Source organism: Pseudopipra pipra, chromosome 1, assembly GCF_036250125.1.
Source record: "Pseudopipra pipra isolate bDixPip1 chromosome 1, bDixPip1.hap1, whole genome shotgun sequence".
Classification (NCBI taxonomy): domain Eukaryota; kingdom Metazoa; phylum Chordata; class Aves; order Passeriformes; family Pipridae; genus Pseudopipra; species Pseudopipra pipra.
The window spans coordinates 149,351,096-149,378,990 of NC_087549.1; the positions used below are offsets into that span (position 1 = coordinate 149,351,096).

At 40.1% G+C, this 27,895-nt stretch overlaps 1 protein-coding gene across 1 annotated transcript in view; it reads left to right on the forward strand.

Moving 5' to 3' along the window:
• PRKAG2 (protein kinase AMP-activated non-catalytic subunit gamma 2) overlaps positions 1-27,895 on the forward strand; it is a 48,766-nt gene that overhangs the window by 3,165 nt on the left and 17,706 nt on the right. The window contains exon 2 of the mRNA XM_064638595.1: positions 16,064-16,173. Coding sequence (XP_064494665.1) covers positions 16,064-16,173 — 110 coding nt within the window. The remainder of the gene's footprint in view (positions 1-16,063; positions 16,174-27,895) is intronic.

Consider the following 27,895-nt stretch of genomic DNA (forward strand, 5'->3'; position numbering starts at 1 on the left):
AACTTAGAGTAAAATATTCTAAACTCGTCCTGCTCAGTGTTCCTTGGATGGGAATGACCTACCTGTGTTTCCTCAAAAAGTACGAAAGCTGCTTGTTGATGGGTGTGGAGTTTCTCATTGTAGCCTGAAATATGGTGCTGAGAGACCTCTCATGAACCTAATAAAAGATCAAAAACTGGTTATCTTTGTACATGTTGTGGGTTTCCTTGTCCAGCTTTGGTGTTTGTGCAGTCATGTTTCTATATTAAGGTTGTTCCTGCTTCTGATCAATGTCAGGAGTGGTTCTGGGTTTTCTTTAATGGCTGATATGTTGAGCTTGGAAAAGAACAAGGAGAAATTATTCTGAAGATCTAACATGAAAAAGGGCTTTAGTTAACAATTTATGCTTAGAAACTTTAATGGGTTAAGCTGGGGTTCATGAGTGGTTGTGTTCCATCAGCTACCTGTGCTGTGAGAGGAAAAACCAGATTAGAGTAGCAAATGAGTAGCAAACACATCCCTGTCAGTTGTATTGATTGCATTGGTGTAGTTTTAGCACGTTAATTTGGAAAATACTTTTGTTGCAGTGTTGTTTGTCATCCATGTTAAACTTTTCCTTTTGCTCACTATGGATAATAAATAGTATCTGCTGAAAGCAGAATTAACTGCTTTTCTGTAGCATCTGCCTATCTCTTTTTGGGGTGTTTTCTGCAGACAGAGTGAGGTTAATTGCAGGGCTGTGCTGTATCTGTATTCAATTCCTAGACTGGAAAAAGAGAGTTTGCAAAGTGTGTGCAGCAATTGTAGCATCAGCATCATGGGGTTGATGTGCTCACTCCTGAATGCTCTGCTTCTCTGGATTGTTGCACAAAGCAGCATTTAGACATTTGATAAACAGTTTGCATTAGAGTGGAATCCCTCCTAGTAATGCTCTGGCCTTCATCTCACTCTTCCTGTATCATCCATCTCTTCTGTTCCCTGCTCGTTTCTGGCTGTCTCCTGAAATAGACTTTCACCAGTAAAATTACTTTCAGTAATTGCATCTACTCTTAACTGATGTTGTGTCGGGGGGGGGGGGGGGTCATCCCTTCCCTGCCTTGCAGGACTTTTTTGCTATTTCTTATTAAAAGTAATTTCTTCTTGAGTTCTTCCTGTCCACCATCCTCCTGCTGTCTACTGAATATCTGAATCAAGGTATGAGAACAGATGTCTGTCACTTTTGGGCCAAAAATAGTTAAAAGAAGTTTGTAATAAAAGTGCATGTTAGAATGCAGGCTGGATTTAGTTTCATTCTTAAGACTGGGGGATCAAGTGCTGGGGTTAGGAGGCAGTAAAGTTAAGCCATTCTTTTACAGCTGTAATTCATTTCTAGTAAACATTCATTATGGGATTGTTAAAGCTGATGCTCTCTGGCACACAGAAATGGCATTTTGCCCACAAGATGTGCTTTGAGATACCAGGGGACATGGTGACAGTGATAGGGGATGTTCTACATGAACTTTTCCACAGCTGATTAGAATCCTGAGTGAACATGGCAACAAAACGTTACGGAGATGATAATGATAACTGGAATTAATAGATTTCATATGGCCTTAGAGTTCAAAATTGTTTTCTCTTCCATCTTTAGAGTTGCTTTGTGGTGTGATATGAGGCACATTAGCAGATTCTAATAAAATCTCATTTCTAGTGCTTTTTGTCCTGTCTCTCTGACCTGAAGAGATACTGAACACTTGGTTCTAAAGCTGTGGACAACCACTTATTCCACCAAATTTACGCAGCTTATATTTTTCCATCATTTTGCAACAAAGAACATCAACAGGACAATGGATTTTCCTGTGATGTGCTTTCCAGAGTTGTTAAAGAATATCATATCTGGATTATTCAGATGTGCAGCTTTATTAGTTTACGCAAGAAATCATGATCAAGTGCCCACTGTCCTAGGGAAGCTTGTCCTTTCTCTGCCAGGGTGCTATATAGTAACATCATAGGTGAGGGTTTTTTTCCTCTGGGAAACTTCCGTCTTCAAAATTTAAAGATGAAAATTATGTATTGAATGATAGTTAATTAAAAGGATAAAACTTTATTGAGCAGTGCAAGAGAAGCTATTGGAAGTTTTGTTGTCTTTGATGAAGACTGTTCCTACAATCACACACAAGTCTTTATCTTGTGCAAGTATTGCATGTGGATCATGTCAGCCCAGAGCTCAGTGTCTCCAAACAGTCCAAACTATTTTTCTATTCCTACATGACATACAACTGTCTTATTCTTAATATGATTTTTAGCCTTACAGTGAGGGAAGTCCTACTCTGTCTTGACTTGGAAATAACCACTTTAGCAGCAAAAAGTGTTTTTGAGTTTTCCTTAGCAAACAAAACTTTTTGAGCCTCACTAGTCTGGGAAGTGATGTTTTAGTAGAGCAAAAGATACACAGGACATGCTCCAAAACTCCTTGCTTCCTGTCATGGAGGATGCAAGAGGTTCTTGATGAAAATGCTTTCATAAAATTTTTATGTGGTCAAAACATGTATTTTCCCTAACTTGTTTTTGGAAACAGTGAAACCATTCTGGCTGAGACTTCCTAGAAAATGCTTACCATGGCAGGGGTTCCATGTAATGGCTTTGGCAAAGCTGCAAGGAACTGAAAACAGTTTTGCAAGAAGTGTTGGGGCTGATCGTGTCCAGGTAGTGTTGCATTTGCATGATTTGCAAACGTGATTTTTCTCAGTGAAAGGCATTGTTGGCCTGCAGCTATCCATGAGGAATATTGGGACAACCTGGTGTTCTCCTGCCCTCGAGTGACATTACTGCTTCAGGAGTGTGCATATATGTTGGTCACTGGTAGCCAAGTAGTAATTTAAGTCACCTTCACCAGCCACTCTTGCTAGTGCTGTCACTGCCATCTGCATCAGGTGAGGGACAATGTCACCTCTGCTGATAACTTCCCTGCAGAACTTCCACGCCCCAGAAGCTGTTTGGTTTGATAGTGGCCTGTCATGGTTGGTGAACAACTGCTTGATATGAGGTTAAAGGCTTTGGCCAACATCATCTCCATTTGCTGATTTAGAGGTATTGAGTTTACAGTGTCATGTGGGTGAGCAAAGATAGACCTGGAAGGTGTGACAATATCAGTGTTGCCTTGTGGGTGGTTACAAGATGCTGTTACTTGTCTGTGACTGCTTTGCTGAGCGGTCCAGGGTGGAGTAGGGTGACTACAGAGTCTTTTTCCTAAGAAACTTCCTAGGGGGTGGCCTCCAATGTTCTATCCAATGCCCTGCACATGTAGGCAGGATGGTATAGTTGAAGCAGTATAACTGTCCTGGTGGTTTGATACCCTCTGCTGTTAAATTTGGCTGTCGTGATCAGGTCAGCGTTCTTAGAAAGCGCAGTGCCTTGGGGCATGGCTGGGTGCTAAAGGGAGGTGACTTGGGTTACACTGTAAGGCCAGTGTGACAAGAATGACAGCACAATATTTGCATCAGTTGGCTCAATCTAACTGTTGCTAAACAATCCTAAGAAATGTTGCAGCTTATTAATCATCTGCAACAGATGTGACTGCCCTGTGAGATAGGCCTCTATGTGTAATGTGTTTTTGATAACTTGAGGGTGGACGACCACAGGATTTGGAGCCTGAAGTCATGTCACTGACATCAGCACAGCTTTTTTGTTAGGAGCTTGCTCTTTGGGTAGCACTTAAACTGTCTGCAGTTTACTTTATTGATTTGAATATTTTTGACTTTCAGAAGGTACAACTGTTCTAGCATTGGATGGGCTTAGGGGGGAAGTAGATTAAGTCTGAAACATCCTAAGAAATTTGGCATTTCCAACATAAGTAGAGGAGCTGATGGCATTGTTTTTCATAAGTTATTGCATCTTGAAGCAAAATGTTCCTCTCCATAGTGAGACTGTTTGCCTTCGGATGCATGTTGTGATGTGGCTTTTCCACAAGTAAAGAAGTCTGACAAAAGGAAAATCTGGCAGTTCAGGGGAAAATCCTTCTGTGGAAGAAGTGCACTAATGGCTGGGATTAACACAAAGCCAAAGCAGTTTAATACAAGCAAAGTTGTTGTGTTAGAGCAAAGTTGAACTTGACTTGTAGGCATCCAGCTTGGCACCCAGATGGAGCTCTGGAAAGCTTAAATAACCCTGTCCTTCTAAGAGGAAACCACATCTAAAAGGTTTTTGAATGTGATGTAGATACCTTCAAGGTAGCTGTCTATCTGAATACTGTTTGAATAAATCTAACTTGGTTCTAGGTTCTTTCCTCCTCTGCTGAATTTTATATGGATTTTGCTGTTTTATGTGAACCAGTTGGGTGAATTTGCCAATTTTGACTGTGACAGAAGTTAAATTTTGTCTGAAAGCAGTTTTCCTGTGCTGTAGACCCGTGATTGTATTTTTGATGTGATTTTGCTTTTGTCCTTTTTTTAGGGTGTTTTTTAAGGAGTTTGTTTGTGGATTTTTTGACAATATTATTTTGTTTTTCTCTGTGTATTGTGGTGGAGTATTTAGTTCTGACACTGGGCATTTTAAGAAACAGAATCAAAAAGGCTTTTTTTTCTACCATTCTCCTACACTGTGGTAGTCTTTTCTGCTGCTTGGTTTGAATTTCTACTGATGTAAAGACAGAGAGGAAGATGTCTGAGGTGCTGGAGAAGGGAGCAAACTGAGATGGACATGGAAAAAGGCCATTCATGAGGAATCCTTAAGGCTTTGCTCATTTATCTCAGTAAAAGGAAAGCTAAGAAGGGGTGTGATAACACTGTATGAATGAAAATTTCCTGTAAGGGATGGGAAGTGGGTAAACACTAAGGAGGAAAATTAACTGAAGGAATATCATTGGCACAAGAATAAATGGGTATAAACTCTTCCTATATAAGCTTTGTAGCAGTATTCTAACTTCCAGCATAGTTACTGCAGGAGTGAGTTGTAGGATAGACTTCACTGCTTTGAATCCCGTCAGGGTGGAGCGGGATCACTCGGTGAAAGGGCTTGTGTGGTTGCCTTTGATAGGAGTCTCTGAATGCCACAGTGCAAAAGGTGAATGCTTTGCTCTACACCAGTGGCTTGTATCTCTCCTGCCACAGTCTTGCTTGAATTCCCTGGTAATTTTGAGTCAGTTCGTTAAAACCCAAAAAACCCTCCAGCAGTACTCTGTGTGGACATCATATGAGTTCAGAGGAAAATCAGCTTTGGGTAGAGTTGCAGGTTATCTGTGATGCAGAGAACCTCTAAACTAGGTTCCAGAAAACTGTGTCCAAATATAGTGCATTGAATTTGTGTTGGATCCCACCTACTTAAGCCAGAAAGCTGTTAGTTCTTTTTCTGTGTAGCTTCAAGCTACGCCTGCTATTAGGTAAATCTTTTAAGTGGTGTATTGAAACAGAACAATTCATAGCCTATTAAAGTGTGCACACAGATTCATAGATTCTAATAAGAAATACCAATAATGGCTGTTTAGAAAGTGGGAAGGAGAAGAAATGTGCAAGAGGAGACTAGGGAGAAATGAAAATGTAAATACTGAATTATTAAAGGCTTCAAGTTAAGATGTTGGAAGTAGTCATTCAGGATTTGAGACCAACAATTTATTACACTTCACAAAACTGTTTCTCCAGCAAACATAGTCCAAAGTCCTTAAGACTTAAGCCTAAAAAATTATTTCTTACTTAAAGCATTATAAAAATAGTACTTTGAGTCTAGTTTTCAGTGGAAGATTGCCTAAAGATTAGATACTTGCCCTGTTCAGTAAGGGTATGGCTGTGGTTTATGAAGATGCTGTGTGCTCATTTTGAAAATGCTTGTCTTGTGATTAATGCTTTGGTTAAGCTTCATGTTTAGGTTTGATCTTAAACTAATTCCTGAAAGACTTAAATGACTGTTTCTTTTCTACACCGTGTGCAAACTGTGTATGTGGCAGGACTTGTTTTAAAGATACAGCAGAAGTTCAGATTGTTTACCACTCTTCCAGTAGAGGTTCTAAGGATTATTCTCTCAGTAATCACATCCCTTAAACTTCCCTTGAATTCAGCTCTGCACTGAGTGGTTACTGATGTTAATATTCAGAGGTTTAATATCATTTTAATTTCTTGGGTTCCATGGCTGCCTCTCACAATCCTGAAGAGCAGGCCCACATTCCAGACAGGCGGCATCTTGATTTAGATCCTTCTTTGGGATGCTTAGGGAAAAGTCATAGTGCCTGTTGTCAAGGGAAGATCTTGAATATGTTTTAGAAAATTCTTCGGGTCAACTGTTCTTTATTGTGGTGAAAATCTTAGAAACATTGTTAGGTTGCAGGCTGCAGTCGCTACCTTTATTCGCAAAACCACAGTGATGTAGCTTTTCTCAAAGTACAAATCTATGACTGAAGGTTGGTTTAATTGATAGGGAGCTGTTTTAAAAGTATTCAGTTGGACTTCTGATACTGTTTACCGGTTAGTTCCTAAACAAGGCAGCTCTTGCTTGTAAACAAATAAGTTACTCTGCCTGCCTGGACAAAAAACTTCTGAGTTACTATGATTAGCTCTGGAATGTGAAGTTTCTTAAGCTGCTCTTCACTTTATTTTTGTCTCAAATCTCGCAATAATCATTTGCTTATCCACACTGACAGTGGAGAGATACAGTAAAATAGAAGTGTTAACTCCTCAGTCCATTTACTTACTAATGCCAGTGATGAGAAACAAAATGCACTGCGGGATTTTGAAGTGTGCTATGAATATAGGGAAGGTTACAACACGATCTGGAACTTTCATTGTTTCAAGCAGCTGCTTTTATCAGTTTTCTCTTGCAAGTCTTACCTACTAGTGAAGTTTGAAGAAATGTGGATATTTAATCCTCAAAACCAGAAGAATGAATCTTTTGAAGTATTGTCAGGAACTAATAACCTTTTTTGTTCTTCACTAAAGCAGGATGTGCTTTTGTAGACAGTTTAGGACCTTTAAGGAAGGAGATCGTACAATGTCCTAAGGTTGCTTTGTTCTGTCTAACCAGCTTCTGGAATGTGTTAATAGCTCTCTAACAGCTGTGGTGGTTTGTTTGCCTATTATTTTGTTTAAGCAAACTACCTTTTCTTCTCTACTTCTGCTATAGCAAATCAAGTTAATAATGGGGTACTTCTTTCTCAGTAGTGGCAATATTTAGTCACTCCCATAATTTGCACTCTTCCAACTGGGTGTTTCTTTCAGATTTTGGTACTTCCTGAGAAATTGCAATAACTCCAAACCACTTATAAATTTAGTTTGAAGATACTGCAAAGTTTAAAGTCCTGCAACCATTTCTAACTCTTGCTGCAGAGTCTTTGAAGCAGAGTTCTGAAGATCACTAAGGACAATGTTGAATAAAATGAAGCCCCTAAGACTCTCTTGCAATGTGAACTATCAAACTACCTGTAAAACACTTCCAGAGTGACCTGTGGAAACAGTAAAGTCCTGCAGTGTGAACTTGCCTGCCCTTCTGCACTGCCTGATTTGCATAAGATAGACCTTGCAAATGTTCCAACTTGGAGAAGACTTTGAACTGGGGTTCATGTCTTTTTAAAAACACACAGTTGTCATCCAGTCTTGCAAACCCACTGAAAAAAAAGACATATTAGTTTTGCTGCAGCTGGGATTGCTTGCTAGGCAGTTTCTGTGTGGTGATTCTACTCTGTCTTTTCCACATGTGGTAGTATCCATGCTTGCTTTAGAATCAGTGACTCAGGCAGTGTGATTTTTTTTATTTTTATTTTTACTTTGTGTCTGCCATCTTTTTTTCATCCAGTTGATCATTTTATTCTGTGTAAAAACTAATTAGACTGAACTGTGCTTGAAACAGCCTTGGATTTCTTCTTTGCTTTTGATGAGCTGCCTTTGTAGGTTCTTACAAATACACTGGTTTTAATAACTGGCTTCAATACACACCTGAGAATTCTGGCTGGTTTTGAATTTGTTTGGCTTCCCTGTAAACTGGTACTATATCTTCTCCTTCATGAACCTGCAGTGTTCAGGAATGGTGGCTTTTAACGGAAGTCACTCCTGTTTACACACACAATAACCTGCTGTCTCTGCATGAAGCAACTCCTTGTGACAGGGGGAGAAAACATCTCAATTACCCTAATGATCTAAAGTGACTGAACAGTTGCACAGACTCTAGAATTCAAAAGAACATAGAAAAATATGTGCAAAACAAAAGTGTAGATGCATGCAATTCTGAATATTATGTTGGAAGGTGTCCTAAGGAATTATGATTATAATTCTTTAAATGTTTAAAGATGTATTGTGGTTTCTTTTAGCTTGTTATGAGAAGGATTAACCTTTTTTGGAAGACTTGAGCAACAAGATGGTGTACTTTTACTTCTCTGTTCACAGTTATTTATCTGTTAATGTACCTATTCTCCCCTCTTATTTTTTGTGCCTCTAGACTCTGTTCCTGCTTGTAGGATGAGGTGCAGTGAGCAAGGCAGAGCTCACTTACTCTGATGTTGGCCCTGTGTGCTCACACTTTTTTTTTAAGGCCCTTTTCTTTGGCCACATCATGTATTCATGCTGCAATATGTAATTGTATTAATCCTGTATCACTGAAGAAGCTTCTGATACTCATCTCTAGATACACTTCCTATCACTTATTTGTATCAGAGTTTCTTACATCCATAAACTTGCTGTGATCTTTCTTTATCTGCCAGCTCATGCATTCCTTTAGATCGGGGTGGGAAATGTTCAATGTGCAACATCCATATCGTGTAGCCTGTGGCTGCATGAATAATGCTGCTGTGTAACTTTAATGTGTGGTCTGCCAGGATGTTTTAAAGCTCTTTGCAGCTTCACAGAAAGAAAAATAAAGTCGTATCTCTGTCACTGCATCTTCTCTTCCTGTTCCTTGCATTTGAAATCCTTCCAGACAGTGATAGAGTAGTCAACTCCTATCACTGTCATCATATTATTTCTCATATATTGGACTGTTTTTCCTGCATAAGATTTGAATTAGTCCATTGCTAGTCTTGGTTTCCATCTCTGCAGCAAAGTTTTGTCGAGCACATTTTAAAACTGTTGGGGTTGTCCTGTGCAGCACCAGGCATTGGACTTTGATCCTTGTGGGTCCCTTCTAACTCAGGATATTCCAGGGTTCTGTGATTTTATCTCCTGCCACTTGGAGCAGGAATCCTTGTAACCATCTCTTCCTGCTTTTTCTGTCTTTTTTTTTTTTTTTACCACTCAGTCTTACCCTGTGACTGATTACATGGATGGTTGTTTTGATGGTGTTTTGTTTTTTGTTTTTTTTTTCTCTGAGAAAAGTTTCCTCATGAATAAACAGAAATCAAATGGTACAGTATAACATCACTTCTTTTTTTTCTGTGCTTGCCCTTCTTAAATTATGTTAGTATTCCTCTCCTACCAAGTCTGACATTGATTCAGCTTCTGCTGTCTGGTTTCTTGTCCACTGTTTTCAGTGTTCTTGGCTCTTTAGCAGACAGCTCAGCAGACTGAACAGTCATGCCCTATTACTGCATTATTCTGGGACAAAATTGCAGTCTCTTGTTCTCTCCCAGTCCCTCAGTTCCCATGCTTTTCACAGGATATACCATGTACATTTTAATTCGTGTATCATTCAAACCTACCCAAAAACCTACCAAATTAGATATTTGTCTTATGGGAGGTAGGCTGAAGTAAAGCTGTTGCTCGTGATCACAATAACATGCTGTAAACAGCAAGTACTGGATTCCTCTCGGAATCTGTTCCTGTCTGTCCTTTGCTGATGAATCCCTGATGAAGTCCTACCTGAACATTTGATTCCAAGAACATTGTTCTTGAAACCCTACTTCATTCAGATGACTCTATTTCCCTTAAAAGTCGTGTTTCAGGACCTGTTGGTGAGGAATAGTTGGTGGTTCTTGCTCAGTGGTGTCACTGTTGCTCTGGGAGAGGATTAACTGTATCCACTGGGGATGTTTTTTTCAGACCTGTTAGAAGTGATGTGTTAATGACTTGCAGAAGAAGTCCTAACATCTCCTGCATTGTGAAAGCTGTAGGAGAGGTTATCCAGGATATTAAGGAACTCCTTCAGTAAGTTCAGACTGGGAGTGATCAGAAACTTTATAGCCAGTTTTGGTGGCAGCTTTCAGATAAAATGACAGGCAGAAGAACAATTTACGAGGTTAATGGCGTCTTCTACCTTTTGCATTCTCTGCCAAAAGTTATCTATAACAGGAGAGAGAGAGGGTAACTTGTGCTGGCTTATTGAAGTGATTGCTCACCCTTTGGCATAGCTGAACTGGGATAATGGCTGGCTGCCACACCAGGGATGCTGTCCTTGGTCTGTGTAGCTTTTAGTGTAAGGAAGGGGCAGGAATAATCTGCTTGCCACATGGCTGGATATGGGAGCTGAACAGCCCTAAAACTGACAGTATGAGGAAGCTGATAATTTGTGACAAATTCAGCTTTTCCAGCCAACTTGTGGAACAGTTCTGTATAAATTCAGAAGCAGTGGGAGGGAGGGAGTGGATTGACCCAGCCAGTGCAAAGGGGTCAGTGGCTGCTGCTTGTGCTGCTGTGGAGCCACATCTTTAGACTTGGCCTTCGAAAAGGTGACGCTATTCTGTGTTTGCTGACAAAGGAATGTTGGCTTGGGATGGGAAAAAATTATTTTTTAATTTGCAGCTTAAGCCAGATGTGCATGAACAACTCTCTGATTTCTGTTTTCACTGTGATATGTCCTTGCCTAAGTTGCTTTTATTTCTATGTTAAGAAAATACTTAATTATTTTGCTTAAGTGATGTAAGAGAGAATAGTGTAGAGGTGTATATATAACACCTTTTAGTATAGTCTACCAGTATAATTATACCAATAAACTTCACTAAATGTATTGCTGTTGGATCAGTTCTATAATAAAAAATCTTTGGTCTCTAATATTTTAATTCTCTGGCACCTGAAATATAATATCCAACATATTACATGACTTTTAAAATAGAAATGTGGCTTGGAGTAACCTGAAATGCAGATATGTATATGTGCAGTAACAGAAAATAAAATTGTTTTTTCCAGTAGCTAGTTTATTTACTACAAGTGAGAATATCACAAAAATACATGTCTACTCCCTCATTTCCTTTTATCCACCACCAGACCTGGCCCAGGGGAGATGCTTATGTTAATAGTAGTCAAGGTGAAGAGGGGTGCTGGGTGCTGAGAGTGCTTAGCTCAGCTCCTGCTGCTGTAAGGAAACTCTAAGCTTTTAAAGTTGCACAATTTCCATTGAAAATCAGGGTGAGTGGTGGAATTACTGTGTATATATGTGGTTTCTGTCCTCCTCCAGGTTGTTCAGCAGGCTGGGCACTTACCTGACTGTATTTTTACATACTGTTATCCACTGGTTTTTGTCCCTGCTTTTTCAAGGGCTTTTAAAACTCAGCAGTTAATTTTATAGTACACTTAGGAAAGTCAGTTGTTTAGGTTGATATAAAGGGCCTGTGTTCTTCAAATGATTGAGGATTACTAGAGGTCCCAGCTCTCAATCTAACCATGAGAGCAGGGGTGCTATGGAGAGCTGCAGCAGCTTGATTGTGATCTGCAGTGGAATTAACACTTTAAAGCTGATGAAAACGGTCTCTGTGGAACCCCGTGTCTTCCTTTCAAACACTCCTGGAACCAAAGACTAAACTTGAAATGTGACTGGATAGCAGGAGCATAATATAGCTATAATATAAAATATAATAGGAAAGGTCATGATTTGGTGTTGTCGAAATCAGGAAGCATGTGTGGCCCAGGATCTTGTTGTTGGGCCAGCTCAGTAAGAAAGAATACAGCACAGAAAGGCAGCCTGTGGTTTGCAGTAGACATATCTGAGGAACTTTCTATAGGTTTTTATGTTGCAGTATTTGGAAGCTTTTCCATAAGTGTTGGCCATATGGTATTATGTTCCTCTTTTCCATCTGCAGGCACTTCTTTTTTTTTTTTTTTTTTTCCCTCTTCTTTTTTCTTCTTTTGAAGGCCTTGAGATTCTAAAGGGGAAAGCTACAATGGAAAAGCACCCTGCATGGTGGCAAAGGTATGAGTGGAACTGAAGGCATCTATTCAGTAGATCTCTGAGGAAATGGCTTCAGTAATGCTGCAGAAGCTTCCCTGCCATTTATGAGTATTCAGATGGTAGTTCTACCGTAGAGCTCTCTAAATAGACAATTATACTTTGTACTGAGTCCTACTGCAATCTGAGTCAGTATTGCTGAATAATTCATCTGTTAAAAAAAAAAAAAGAGCTGTGATGCTTTTGCAAATAATATTTACTGGCTGAAACGAAAAATTAAAGCATGTCTTTTAATGAAGTGTGGGAGAAAGGAAGAGAGTAAAAATCATTTGATCTTTAGTGAATAAGATTGGGGAGCAGAAATACAAATAGGTTGATATTCTGATCTTTAGAGGAACTCTAGCAGTAGGAACAAATAAAATGCTTATGTAGAGAATTTATTCTGTTAAAGCCTGTATGACAAGGTGCTCAACTTCAAGTGTTAAAAGTCTTGTAACCTTTCTGGTGACTTCTGTTTGTGCTCTGTTAAAATTGCAGAGAACAGCACTGGGGATTTGGATATTTTTGTCTTCACTTGTGACTTGGGGATAGGGAGAATGTCCACTTGCAAAATAACTTTCAGATGAATCCTCAAGAAATAACCTTTCATGAGCGAGCACCCCCATGGAAATACACATTCAACTGCTTATCAGTGGATTCTTCTCCTCCTCCCTGATCCTGCTGTAGATTGAGATGCCTCCTGCTGGGGATCTGCTCTGTGAGCCAGCTGACCTCCAGATCACGAGCTGTGGAAAGCTGAGGTTGGGCTGGAGGCAGTTCTGTGTTTGTATCTCCTGCGTGTTGGACAACTGATCTTGTCTGCAGATCAGAGGTGACATGCAGAGACTGAGGGAGGTTTTAAGTCGAGCTAAAAGGCATCTGTCCTTGTCCATCCAAAGGGAGTGCTGCTTTGCAGGTACTGGATGAGTCTGCAGAAGCTTAATAGTAGCCAGGAAGGATGAGCATTTATCAGAAAAATAACTGAGGCTGGAACTATAAAATAAACAGGTGATAAAGTAGAAACATCCTCATGGAGATGTGGGTGCTCAGATTTGGTTATTTATATTTGCAGGACAGTGGTGGCTGGATACAACCAAAAGCAGTAAGTTTGTCCTCTGGAAGGGGAGAGAAACTGTACAGAAGATTGTGCCCCTATTGTGATTATGCCCTTATTATCCAGTTGTGCAGTGCAGGAGAGATGGGTGTGAGTGCATCCCTGGGATGTGCTGAGCCTTCTGTTTGGGAGGCCTTTTCTCTACTGAGCAGCTGTTGTTGTACATGATGCACACACAGCACCTGTACAAAGAATTAGGCTGCAGCAGCTGTTTAGTAATCCCAGGTATCTGAAGGTGCTGGAAGGTCTTAAATATCCTTTCCAAGAGACACTTGATGGACTTGTGAAAGACTTGACAGTTAAATCAGTGCTGCTTATCTTTTGCATGTTTAGTTAGTAACTAATAAAGCGGTGCATTATACTTATTTATAGTATAAGGATCTTCTGTAGAAATAAACCTCAGTTCCAGCTGGACAATTGGATCCTTGTTCAGATCCTGCTAGAGTTAGCAGTGCTCACAGATGGTTATCTCTTATGCTTCTGAATTTTTTAATTTTAACTTTCCAGCTACAGTTAAAGGGAGACAGTTGCTTTGTGGTATCTCCTCGGAGTTGGAAGACAGCGTAGGGTGAGATAGCACTTCACTAATCCGTGAATGCGGAGTGGATGAGGATTGTTGAGGTCCAGCTGAAGTTGTGTTTGGAGAGTGGGAATGTTTGGTAAGTGAGAGGAGGGTTTTTTAGGCCCACCTTCACTGTGCTGGTCAATATGGAGTTCCCGACTGTGGCTGCCATTAACATCATTTATTTAAATTATTAAATTATTCTGCCCTTGTTATTGTGATACATTACATTTTCAAAATTAAAGGTAAGTTGGCAGGACTCTACTGAGCCATAATATACTCTGCTAAGAGGGTAATTTTTTTTCAACTCAAAATAATTGGCTGTTTTGTAGTTTATAGAATCATTGAATCTTTTGGGTTGGGAAGGACCTCTAATTTGAGTCCAACTGTTATCCCATCATGTTCACCATTCAGTGTCCCTAAGTGCCACATCCACACATCTTTTTGAACACTTCCAGGGATGGTTATTTCACTATTTTGATGGAATAGTAGGTGGTGTCTACTATTTGAGGTATTCCCATGCTTGTTTCTACCTGTAGTATCTTAATTGTATACAAAGTTGAGATTAAAGTATATAAGGACTCTGACACTGCACAGAGGGACTGCACTTATGGTGGTAGAAGCAACCATAACTTTATAAAGTCCAGACTTCTTGGTCTGTTATTTAAATGTTCTTATAATATTGTTTCTATTGATTAATATCTCATCCCCTCCCTGCTTATAGTTCGGGTATTTAAAAACAACCAAGCAAAACAACAAAAACACAAACAAACAAAACCCCTTCTAACAACTCTATTGCAGGATCATTAAATTAATTTCATGGAGACAGTAGCTGTTTATGGTATTGCAGAACTTAGAGGATGATAGATGTTAGTATATTATCAAGTTAGATAAAGATTTCTCTGTCCCAAACTACTTTTTTTACCTCTCCCATACATGCCATGGATGAGTCAGTGCCAGTTCCCCTTTGGGATCATCTCATAAAGGTGGCTTCCTACAGCTTTGTCCAAGTCTGTCTGCCTGGTCCTTTCCCTATCAATCTCCTCACATGGTTTCCCAATCTCCTCTCAGTTTTTCCGAGTTCCTGCTATTTCCACTTCTGATCTCAAGTTCTGTAGGAATACAGTGTCCAACTGGGAAAAAGCGGAAGAAAAAAAGAAAATAATTTGCTGGATTTGTCTTTTGTATTCCTATATAACTTCTATTTCATGTTGCTTGTTTCAGCAGGGAAAAGGGGTTTATTTATATCTTTACATATTTATTTAAAGAGTAATGAGAGTTGGAGATGAAGGACTTCCATAGTATATAGAAGAGGCTGCCTGAATCCTGGAGCAGCCACTTGCAGGGGAGATCCAGCTTTGCTTCCATAAACTTGGACTAAAAAGTGTGTGCTGAACCACTCTGGAAATGATAAATAATTTATAGAGCTGGATGACTGGTTTTGAGTAAATCTAGCAAATTAGAATTTTGAGGTTTTATCTCTCTAATTTGAATTTCTTCAATGCTCAGTAGGTATTTCAAGGGTTTTTTTGTTTATTTTCTTTTTCATCCACTCTTCAAAAATTTAACATATGACTAAGTTTCTGTTCATTATTACAGGGTCTAAAGGGTACACCTCTGATGGAGGGGTTAACCTTGACCATGTTCTAGGTACCTGCTGTAAAGAATGGAGGGTCAAACTGCTTTAAAAAAGTTCACGTACCTGAGCAGATCAGGGGATTGTATCATGTGCATCTGAACTCTGACAAATGCAAATGTGAGGTAATATGGACTGGATTGCATGTCCTTGCTGCAGAAATGTCCCCCTAAAACCACTCCAGCCACATGGATCCTGTTTTTATGAGCAAAGTGTTGGATTCATGATGCTGTACATGAAGTAGTGTGAAGAGAATGGAACTGATAATAGAACTTACCTGCTGCCTCTTGAGAAAATACAAAATTACTGTGTGAAAACTGGACCAGGCAGAGACAAGATTCAAGAAATATTAGTTTAAGGAGCTTAAGCTGATCAAGCCCAACACTACTTAAGTTTCAAACTGTCTTCCTTTTGTACATAACAAGAGTTCAGATGCATATTCCAGTGGTTTGCTGTTGGAAAAAAAAAATTATAACTCTTCAGTACGGAAGTCCTTCCTCATCAAAGAAGAACAATGCATTTTGGTTTTGTTCCATTTAATCTGAAAGGAAAGATGAGTCTGAAATGCAAAGTGCAAACCTGTGACTGTCTGCCCGTATCTGAAAGTGTGAATTTGAGTTTTGCTTTAGGGTTGTTCTGCAGTGGTGTCCAGTTGATTTGGCATGTTTGTTACTACTTCTTTTTGTTGTTTTTATTTATTTTTTTTTTAAGTTACTTAAATAAAACAACAAAATGTTTTTACTTGCAGCACTTGAAGAATCGGAAAGTGACATTTATGTGCGATTCATGAGGTCACACAAGTGTTATGACATTGTTCCAACAAGCTCTAAGCTCGTTGTTTTCGACACTACGCTACAAGTGAGTATCCTCCTTTCAGTCTGCCTTTGCTTGCAGTTCTTTTTTTTTTTTTAGATGTTTCCTGAGTGTTAAATGAAATTTGATCTCCTGCAGAGAAAGTCTCCCATAGTGCTGTGCTTTGACTGTACAAAACCATATTGTTTCAACTGTATCTTTCATGTTATGCTAGAGGAGGAGTCAGGGAGGTCTTCCTAGCAGAACAGAAAGGATGTAAATTGCTTTGCAGTTGGAATCTTTCTTAAAAAAAATGTCAGATGAGCCCAAACTTATATTGGCTTCTTCATGGCCATCAGAATTTACATAAGGACGTTTGATGTAAGATCCCTGTGCAACAGCTGAAGTGTACCCAGGTGTTATGAGCCTGTTCCTGCTATATTAATAAAGACTATTTAGGAGTAAAATGGATAGCTTAATTATGCAAATTACTACATTCTCCAGAAAATTTTTGTTTTCAGTTTCTCATTTTGCATTTAATCAGTAAATCATCTGCTAGACTCTTGGCTCTGTCTGAAGAGTTTGTTTGCCAAAAGAAGGAATTAGCTGCCTGCTATAGAAACAGCCTAATCTGTTCTGCAGTGTGGTAAAAAGCTGTGGCTTGCTTTGTTTCTTGGATTTTGCAATGGGTATTTTTTGGCTTTTTGGTTTTTTTTAATGTGTTTTTCCTTCTAAAGATGCTCCAATTCTGACTTAACTAAGCCCATTAAGTAATTTTGGTCTGGAATGTACTGCTCAGACTTCAGCTTTCCGCAGTCAGAAGAAACAATGTAACAGATACTCAGTCCCAAAAAATTCGCAGATCCATCCTGAGTATCAGATAATCATATATAATGCTGAAGTGAGTGCTAAAAGGTGGAAAACCTACATTGATTTTTTCACTGCCTTAGAGGGGAAAAAGTTCTGCAGTGTTTCCCTTCTTCTACCTGAAAGAGAAAATGACTGTCAGCTCTGGAGTAAAGAACTCAGACCTCTGACCTGAAAGGTCAAATTTAGGATAGTAGGGTTCACTGTCACTCTTTCAGCCCTTCTCAAAGACTGTTGGCTTCCTTTTGATTCCAAGGGATATTTTTTCTCTCACTATGAGATAATATGTTGGGAGTTGGTATCTGCATTCTCAGCTGTCCGTGGTCACCTGAGTCAAAGGCTTGAGCTTGATCACCACTGAAATTTGAAAGATGGATGTTCTTTATTCAATTAACCAATTAATCTTGAGGCTGTTGGGGCAGGTCACCCATTCCTTTTGGATTCTTCAGACCCTTTGATGAATTACATCATGCCAGATACCAGTTTTCACTGCTGGAGCTGTGCTAATACTATTAACATAAAAAAGGAGGAGTTTCACCTCCAGTTGGTGAGGTAACACTTGGGGAAACCATAAAGGAAAAGAGGTAACTTAATGGTAATGGAAGAACTCTCACCAACATTTGACCAATGTCTTATTTGTCATCCCTAATGATGGTCTTGGATTACGACTGGAGGAGAACAAGGCATGCCTTGGTCTGACCCTGGAGTCATATTCTCATGCTTCTCCAGCTATTTGAAAGCAGTGGTGGTAGAAGGGAAGTCTGGAGTCATTCATTCAGAGTCTAGTATTCAATAAATGTGGATTAAATCTTGAGTTGGTATTACTGGTGAGGAGCTTTATTTTTTGTCCTTTAAACTGCATGTTTTGAACTTGGCACCATTACATTGATTCCCAGTTGCATTAGTTTTAATTTATAAAGTCATAATATTGTAAAGCATTAATGCCCTTCCTGCATGGGCATTGTCTTCCAACTTAGCAGGTTTTGCTAAGAAAAAATTAAACAGATTGATCTGAATGCTTGCCTGGGCTACACTGCTGGGAGGTCTTTTACATACTTCTCTTCAATATTTCCCTTTAGTTCTTTACCTGGCACCATGTGCCACCACCATTGTCTTCACAACACATTATATTGATTCAACTTGAGCAGTGTGGCTGGTGCACAAACGTGTCTGGAATATAAAAGGAGAATAGCTTTTTTTTTTCCTAAGCCAGTTGAATAAGTGGAGAATTAATTTAATAAGGGTAGTCAGATAAAAACTTCTAAACTGTTCTTTGTGTTTTAATTTTTAATGTATAAAATTATGTACTTTCCAGTACTTCAGGACTTTGTATCTGTTCTTATTTTGAAAACATAGTACACAGCTTTGAAACATTCAGTGTCCCATGAATCCTCTCAAATGGATATTTTTCTTTCCTGGATCTGTTTCACCCCTACCCACATCAGTGTTTCTCCTAATTTAAAAACAAATAAACAAAAAACACCCACCAAAAAAAGGCGTGGTCCCTAGAAAAAGTTCTGCAGGGATTTGAATTCAGGTTTTTAATAGTGCTAGAGCTAAAGCAGACTTTATATAAGGGCTCACCTTCTGCCTCCCTTTGTATAAGCTATAAACAATCAATGGAGGAAGAAAAAAAAATGGATCTGGGTTGTGTTCTCGTGGCATCCTGTGAAAGACTCTGGATTTTGGATTTTTATTTGGCTGCAGTATCCCATCTCCCTCTACTGGTCAGCAATCACAGCACACATCCCATGTTTCTACCCTGGAAAATTATTCATGAGATGCTGTGGAAAGTATTCCAGACCTGTTGTTAGCTATGGGAAAACTGGAGATGTTCACTTTATATAGCGTGGCCCAGGTCATACTGCTGAAGCAACATTGATTCATAAAAGTAAATGTTTAGGCTCGATGTCTATGGGGGAATCAGTGTAAAGATTCATAAGGAATCTTTTGTTAACCCTGACTGAGAGTGGAGATGGTCAGGTGCATTGGAAATAGAAAGAAGGCTTTAAATAGCAGAAATAGTGGCTAATGAAGAGCAGGAATGAGCTGACAGTGTGTTCAGACCTGTTTATTTGTCAGTCAGAAGGCATGGGGGCCTCAATTCCAGCAGCTACCAAGCCTCTGGCAGCTCCCAGTGCTGGCACAGTGCTCTGGTCCCGTGTGTGCAGAGCAGCCCTGTGCACAGGCTGTGAAAGCCGTGGTGTGGCTCTTGCACTTGTGTTGGGTATCAGCTCAGCTGGTGTGGGAGAGCTGTGCTCCAGCTGGACAGTGTGCCCCTTGGCACAAGCATCTGCACTAAATAAATACAGTGTACTGAGCCCTGCTCTGTTCACCTGCCTGAGGCCAATTAACACAGCTCAGTTTGCCTTCTCGTAGTTTCACTTATAGTTCCCCCAAAACAGAGTATCTGCCTCTAGTCTGCCTGAGGTCCCTACCCTGTGCTGAATCCTGGGAAGTGGCAGAAAGTGCTCTTGATTTAAACTGACAGTGGACTGTTCTTTCACCCTTTCAGTTTATTCATTTATATTTGCTCCTCATAAATATTTATAGAATCATATCGTACTTCGCTTCAGTGCTGTGGCTTTTCCCTGCCTGTGACCCACAACTGCTCCTTGTTTGTGACAAGCTTCAGCCTTTGGCTTTTCCCAGAGAAGATGCTATCTTTGCTTGACACACATTAAAGAAACTTTATAAAGTCTGATCTGACCAGGAAGGGAGTCAAGAGACAATTAGAGGTTGTGAGCTATCCTGTGAAGTTTGGAAATTTTACTCTATGGATGGTGGGGAAACTGGGCAAGTTGCAACAGTGTGCAGCTCAGTGGTTAAACCTTCTCATCTTTTATACGTCTCCCAGGATGAAAATAGTAGGAAAACAAACTCCTCACAGCCCCTTGGAGGGCTTGGGGGATTGTACCCTGAAGGGTTTCTCTGAATGAGCGTTCACTTATCGTTCATCATTATAATTATTCAACAAATGGATCTGAGGTATCTTTGTAATAGGCTTCAGGAAATAACTGAGCTAAGTGCAGATTTACTGGTGACCAACTTGTGTCTTCAGCACAGCATTTGAGCACTGTACAAGTGTTGCTGCATTTAGTGTGGCAGTGATCTGGGGATAGAAGGTGACATACATCCAGGTCTGCCTTTACTTTCTGTTTGTTGGGTTTAACCTGCATCAGGTACATACAGTGACACAGCAACCTGATATTACCCTTTGATATTCATGCTTTGAAGGAAAATAATTCCTGTATTAAATTCAAAGGTCAACAAAATACAGCACTTTGTTTACCATCTATCAGGCAGATTACTTTTGTCTAACATCACCTACTAATGTGATTTCACTTTTTTCCTTGCTGCTGCATAAATTTGTTTTCTCTAAAGACCAGTGCATTTCCCCCCCACATCCTGAACTCTGTTTGAATTTTTTAAGGAAATACCTCTTACCTAGCTTATAGCAATCTCTAAAGCTTAACTCTAAAAGCTTTCTTAAGACCAGATTTCTGTCTGACCTCCAAAGAAATGTATTAATTTGTTGTGGCTTTGCCCAGGCTACATAAAGATGAGAAGGATTAGCTTGTTTTCTAATGCAGAGCAATTAACCCTTCAAGAGGAAGGTAAAAGGTAAATGTAATACAGAGGCTTCCCTGCTTCATATCAAGCAGCAATCTGCAGTTCCAGGAATGATCTGATAGTGAATGTAGTGGCTGTGTCTTGTCAAGTTTGCATAAGCTCTCTTAGGGTGAAAAGCTCAGTCTAACCTTTGATGAAATGATATTCTTACTTGTTAAAAGTCAATTTATGTAGCTTTTACTCACCATGACCTTGCAGCTGTTTATGAAGTATTTGTCCAAGACTTCTTCATAAAATAATAAAAATCAAACTGTAATCAGAATAAGCTTTCAGAATACTAAAGACTCTTTCCTTTTATATCCTGAAGAAATCTTGGACAATTGCGTGACTTGAGGGTTAGATTATTTAACCCTTCTGTTTAATGAAATTACCTAAGTTGCTAATGGACCAGGTGTTGTTATCACCTCTGTAGGATTTTGTCAGTAGCTGTCACGCTAGTAAGAGCTCAAATACTGTTCTACCACAAAACTAAAAAAAAAAAAAAATATTTGGAACAATGCTCTGGAAACTTCTTTAGGGGTTTAACAAGCTGAAAGTAAATATACCTTGTAATTTCTGCAAAGGATTCAATGGATTCCACATTAGAAGAGCGGAAGAGGATTTGTGCTTCTCTCCCATGTGCTGACTCTATTCAGGAAACGGATTTATTATTCTGGTTCTTTCCAGTCCATTCTTGACTGGGGTGTTGCCTCTCTCCAAGGTTGAGATAAATCAGGTTGAGAAATTTCCAGGAGTAATGCTCTAGAATCATTTGCTTCCAGAGACACATAGCAGACTCCAGGTCTGCTGTCACAACAGAGTTCTCACAGCTTTACAAAAGGATTGACTGTCTGTTCCTTAATTGGCTTTGAGGTTTTTCCCTGATGAAGCTGCTACTGTCTGCATTTCTGAGAGTGTGAATACCCCTCCTTGCTTACCCATCCCACAGAACTGTAAGAGAATCATCTAATTTAGCTTCTAACCAGCATGTGGGCTGAGGCAATTGAGCAGCCACATGAAAGTTCCCTTCATTGAGATCAGGCTGGGATCAGCACCATAATATGGTGAGATTGCTGTGTTTTTTTTTTCAGAGCTGCTCCTGTTGCTAGTACACAACAAGCACAGGAGTTTAATTCCTGCAGCTCTCAAAACCAAAAGGAAGCATTCATTCCTGTATCTTGGAGGAAGACAATATGTGTCAATTAAGGAGGAATTTCTACACAAGGTTTAGGGAAGGTGTTTGTGCTTGGCTGAGTGAAAGTCATTTATCATTCTTCCTGCCTTCCCTGCCCTATCACCACTTTTTTGGTAAGATCTTCATCTGTGAAAGAATTTCTGTCCACTTCCCCATGCAACTGGTCCCACTAGCTCTGCCCATCAGACTTACCTGATGTCACCTCATAGCCCATAGTGGTGTGAAATCTAACAGCAGAAAGCTACAGGGTGGACATATTGACATAGAGCATCAGTTCAGGTCTTGGTTTGGTGTCTTCAGCTGGATTGGGACCTTTTCACACGCACAGGGAGGAGTTCTGCTTGTGGACATGGCACCTGCTCTCTGGGGAGAAATCTAGAACATGTGCCTGCATACTTTAACTTGAGGACAAGACACTACTTGTTATTTCTGGGATTTTCCTTGGGTCTGAAGGGCATTACACCATCAGATCTTAAATTTTAATAAGCTATGGCCATTAGAAGTGCATCATCTACCAGGAGTGTTCCCTTTTGCCATCACATGTGAAAGAGAAATGGATTTTGATCTGGTTTCATGTAAGCTTTCCAAAATTCAGCCTGAGCTAGAGGAGCTGCTTGTGAATGTTTACTGCTTGGGGTTTTTCAGATGCTAAAGCAAACGTGTAGCCTCTTAGTTAATAAAAGGTTTGTCCAATTTTTCTCTAATCTACTTGAGGGTGTGATAAGGAAAAGGAAGAAATTCTTCTCTTCAAGACCTGCTCAGCCCTCCCTCAAGGCAAAAGTCTTTAGTAAGTCCTTAAGTAGCCTTTTTTTTTTAACAGCATAGCCCTTTGAGGAGGAAATGCTTCTACCAAATTCATAGACCAAGGAAGAAAATAATTGGAAAATTAATTTGAATGCCATCATGATGAGATGGTTGGTTGTAGTCTCCATACTGGTTAAGTCTCTCCAGATGAGTCAGTTTGTAAAAACACTGAACTATATATATGCACTATAAAAGAGGTTTTTAAGTAGTTAAAATAGCTCCTCTACAGGACTGTAGGTCTCTGTAATTTAAAAAGATGTCTGGATTGGGCATTACAATTGTATTTGAAGAAAAAAAAAAGAAAAAGAAATTGCAAGTTAATGTTTAATATGCTTCTCAATGTTGCCAGCCATTTTTTGGGAAACATAAAGGACAAAGCAATTAATAATCCTCTAAAAAGAAGAGAGCAATTCATGCGAGAACATGAACTGTTTCCTGACACTAGGTATCATCCCTAGATTACAAGTTAGAAGTGTTTCTCAGTTTCCTCCTCACCATTTGGAAAGCTGATGTGGAGATCCTCTGGAAAATCAGTCCACCTCCCTGAAATTTCTTTGCTTCAGGTCTTGCATTTGGGAAGAACCTTCTCAACTGAAGGCATTTAAATGTCATTGCCTTGGGGCGTGAAGCAAAAATGCATGATGTATTTACTGCTTTGGTATTATCAGGGTGATGGTTGTGGGATCTGGGGGGGGAATTGCAGGTGTCCTTAATTCCAACTTCACAGAAATAAGTCCTTTCATGGTGATGCTGACAGTGTGGGAGAACAGGGCTTTCCAAAGACTTTCAGTGGCAAAGTTGTATTTTCAACTTGGTATTGTGTTTTTTCTGTGTTCTCAAATACTGTATCACAGCCTCTGTTTGGGTGACAGTGGGTGGTTGGCCTTCTCCAGTGGTCTGTATTGCATCACATGGGATCCAAAAACTCCCAGGATAAGCTGAGACTGAATAAGAGGGGGGGAAGGAAAGACCATGTGAGCACCTCCAGTCATTGTTGAAGAGTATTTTTCAGTGAAGAAAAGATTACAATTTGCTGCACCTCAGAGTGGGCTTGCACCCTCTTTGACACCGTGTTAATGTGACTCAGGTAGTTGGTTACCTTGTTTTACCTCTTTGCTGGCTGCATTGTCAAACAAGTACATAAACCCAAGGATTATGGGGTGTGCCTTTCAGCCTGATACAGAAGAAGCACTGCCTAAAATCCTGGTGATGTGAGGGAATAGCAGGGAAACGTGTTATAAACCTGTCTTATGCAGCTGGACCATCAGGTTTACCTCTCCCTCATATGCAGTAGTTTTTTATTTTTCCTCTCTTGGAGATCTGCCAAGATTTGGGCAGTCAAGAGAACTTGCCACACTACTTAAAGAAATACAGTCCTGTTTATGTTGGGCTAGAAAGGGTTGCCTCATTCCTCATTTTTTCACATCAAAAGCATTTGGGAGTCAGTTGGCTCATAAACACATTTAGACTGAGGGAGTGAAGTGTGGGTTGCCCAGTTTTTTCGCGGTACAGAAGTTGCAGCAGAGGCCTGATGGTTTTCCTGCTACAACAAGGACCAGTTGTACTGCTCTTTGTCTTCTTACTTGGTAAGAACTATTGAAACGAGAGTGTTTGGCCTCTGAGAGGAAAGTCTCAGGGTAACTCTTTCTTGCATCTTCGTACTCCAACAGTGAAAACAAAGACTGTATTCTAGAGTGATTTTGCCATATTTGCTCATATTGTGAAGATACTGTTCTCCTTTGAAAGTGGAAAACTTTCTCACCTTTACAAGGGGAAGCCCTTGAGAAGCCACTCCATGCCTTGCTTTTTGGTACTTAGAGCCTGTGAGTATATGGGTGTAGGAGTTTAACCTTTTCCTATACTTCTTCAGCTGTTCCTATCCAGTTTGCTAAGCTGGATGCCTCTTGGAAATTCCTTTCAACTACATATCAAACTCTGCACTTTGATGTGCTGGGAAGGATTGTTGTTTCTCAGTGACTGCCTGAAAGATTTGGGTTTGATACTCTGGTCCACATGTGTATTTTTGGAGGTGTGCATTGCCTCTAGTTTTCTAGTCCTTAAAAATAATCATGAAACAAGCCTGGGAATTTGTCGATTTATCCAGCGAAAATGACGATGAATGTTTTAAATCACCCTTGAGCATCCACCCATTAGGAATCAGATGATAAAAGCATCAGGGGTCATGTGGGTCTGATACTGCTTTTATGGGAGCTCTGTGCCAAAAAATAGAAGGGGCTTCTTCCTTCCTATTCTGATCTGATAAAACAGATATTTCCTGGGGTCATATATGGGGCTTTTCAGGCAAATGCCTGGTGTTGGCTTATACAGTGAAAGATGAGGCAAGAGACATGCACATTTATCATCCTGCCCTTTGTCAGCAGCCACACCACAGAAGTTCTGGCAGATCTTTTAACACTGTCCATGCTACTGGACAGTCATTTGCTGCATCCTCTTGCTTGGTGCTGCCATATCTGAAGATGTTCCATACTGTTTCCTGCTTCTGCTCCCTCCAGGCTCTTTCAAGTTAACTTTGTCTTGAGCCAGTGGTCAACTGTGTGTCTTTCAGCTCAGTAGGACTCTCTACTCAGCACCAACCCTTTAGCACCAGGAGCTGTTACAGCTCTTTTCTTCCGTCATCTTGTCAGGAACAAGAATCTTATTGCAAGGCAGATGAAAGCAGTTCTTAACAACAGCAGCAGTTCACCCTCCTGACCTTATGGGACAGTCCTGGAAGATAAATTTAAGCCACTGGTCACTTACATGTGGAGTTAAAGTTTTCATAACACAGTGTTAAGTAAAACAAAATGCCTATGTACATAGGCTGAATTTTTGTAAGTAAGCTCATCTTCAGTTTTACTTTCAGATGCTTCCCTCATTCAGAGGTGTTTACTGGAGAGAGCATTTCTGCAAGGGCTTGTAGGATTACTGGTCATAACGAGAAGTGTCCCTTTCAGTATTTCCTGTCAGTGAGGAAAAACTTATTCTATAGTCTGGTGAAATCTTCTACCACTGTTTCTGGTTTCACTGCCCAGTAATCAAGCTTGTTAAGGAGCTCACTAACCATAAGAGACAAGATTTTCCAAATATTCTACTACCTGAAAAACAGGACTTCCCATGTCTGGGTCTAACTCCTGCTTTCTTGGTAATGACTGCTATATTGGAGGAGGCTTTGTGCTCCTTAAGACTTGCAGTGGAAATGTTTGAATGGTGTACAGAATGACTTCCAGAAGTCATGTCTAACCTAAATTAGTCTGTTCTTTTATTCAGCACATTCACAGTCAGTTTAATGAGTTCTTGTGGTAAAAAGAGCTCGTTCCTGTTTTGCTCACTTGGGTGTAATAACACCTATTGTTGAGGTGATCTGTGATACATGTAAGATTTTGGTTGCTTTGTTCCTTAGCTGTAATGTGGCTCTTCTACCTAAGGGGCAAAATCTTGGAGAAAACAGTCACACAGGGTTGGGATTCTTCATCTAAATGTCTGGACATCTTAGTGAGGGGGGGAAATGACATCCGTGGGATGCAACTTAACCTCTGTTAAAGGCTGGTGAGTTGTGCCTCAGAAATTACTGTTTCCCCCAGCTGACTGTCAAGAGACATGGTGAATGTGCAAGGTCAGCATATATGACAGAACAACCCCTAAATTTGGGCAGATAAATCCCATTTTTAGTGGTTCATTGTGTGTATTAGGACCACTACATGGTTAATAAGAACAAAAATGCTTTGTTCAAAGAATGTTTGTACGTGGTGCTGAGCAGCAACAATCTATGGGCTCTGGCTGAGGAACAATGGTTTTGTGAAGGTCAGGCCAGCCCAACACTCCAGATCAGAGAAATGGCAACACTGGTGGGGTTGAGACTTAACTGCACTGTTGGAGGTCCAATGATGGGACATGGTAGAGATCTTCAAAGGCTAATAACTATATATCAACAGAATGGAAGGTTCTTGTGGGTATTTTCTGCATGAAACATCTAAATGTGCTGGACAGAAGCCCAGCTCCACACCCCAGTGCTTTGTCTGGCCACCAAGCAGTCCTTTGGGCAACTGAAATTAGTCAACCACAGAAACTAAAGGAAAGTGTGAGTGGATGAATGTGCGTTGGTGCTTGCAAGCAGTTTTAGTAAATAGTAAATAGGATTTACTGGGATTTTGCTTTGTAATTACCTTACTTAAATAAAAGACAAGTATTAACATTAAGAACTGATGGCATTTTTACTTTATTTAAAAGGTAACTGTGTAACACTTGCTACTATAAAACAGTAGGAATGTCACTTGAGCTGTGATCTAGGAGGACAGCCCAGGGGGATGAATTTAAATATTTCTTTACTAAATTTTGGTGATTTATTACATCAGATGTTTAACATCGTAATGTCTAAGCTAAACTCACTGTCTTTTAGGCAAGATTTAAGTCTGAGCTGTCTCAGTAGCTGTATCTGTTCAGCAGTTTTTCCAAAATATGCCTATTAAAGCTAGACAAGATGGCACCTAACTGAAGATACTTGAGATTCTTGGAGACAAATAACTTGCAGATAAATCAAGCAGGATCAGAAGTGATCCTTTGAAGAATCTTTTTCTTTTTTTCCCTTCTGAATTTGTCTACAAGCTCAGCATCTTGCATAGTATGTCTTTAGAGTTGTCTCTCTTGAAGTATCATTTCTGAATCTAAAATAATACCTCAACCTTACTGTCTTTCCCATCAGAACGTGGTGCTGGGTGGTGTTCTTTGCTGCTACTGTGTCTGGGAAAGAAGTAGCAGCAGGAATTTGGAGACTGCCTGGAGTCCTGTAGTTGGCTTTCCACATCTTTTCTGCCACGGGCATGCTTCTTTTCCAGGTTATCAATTAGAGTTTGTAAACTTGCTTGAGGAGTTGTGGTGCATGATTACTATCTGGAAGAAAGTTATTTTCCCCCCTGGCTTTAATGGATTAGCTGTTACCTTCTTGCTCTGATACAGCTTGAACATCTTGCTCTTGTGAAAGACTTGGGACATGAGCTGACAGTGGCAGTTACCTCGTGTGATGGCTGTTGTTGTGGAGAGACATCGGAGCTGAAGGCTCACAGTTTCAGGCAGTGTGAGTGCACTTTCCCCTTTTTTGATGAAGAGTGGTTAGAACTTACTTTGCCCCGAGGTGGAGTTAGTCTGTGTGAGCTCATTTCTGCCTCATATCTGCTCCCCAGAGAGCTCACTGCAGCGAGTTTTTGCTGCAGGAACTCTAAGTGTGATGCTGTTGTGTGGGAACACTTCATGTATCTGCCTGGAGGGTTCCTGTGTGGTTTCAGTCTCCCTCATGAGTTATTTTGCTCCCGTGGT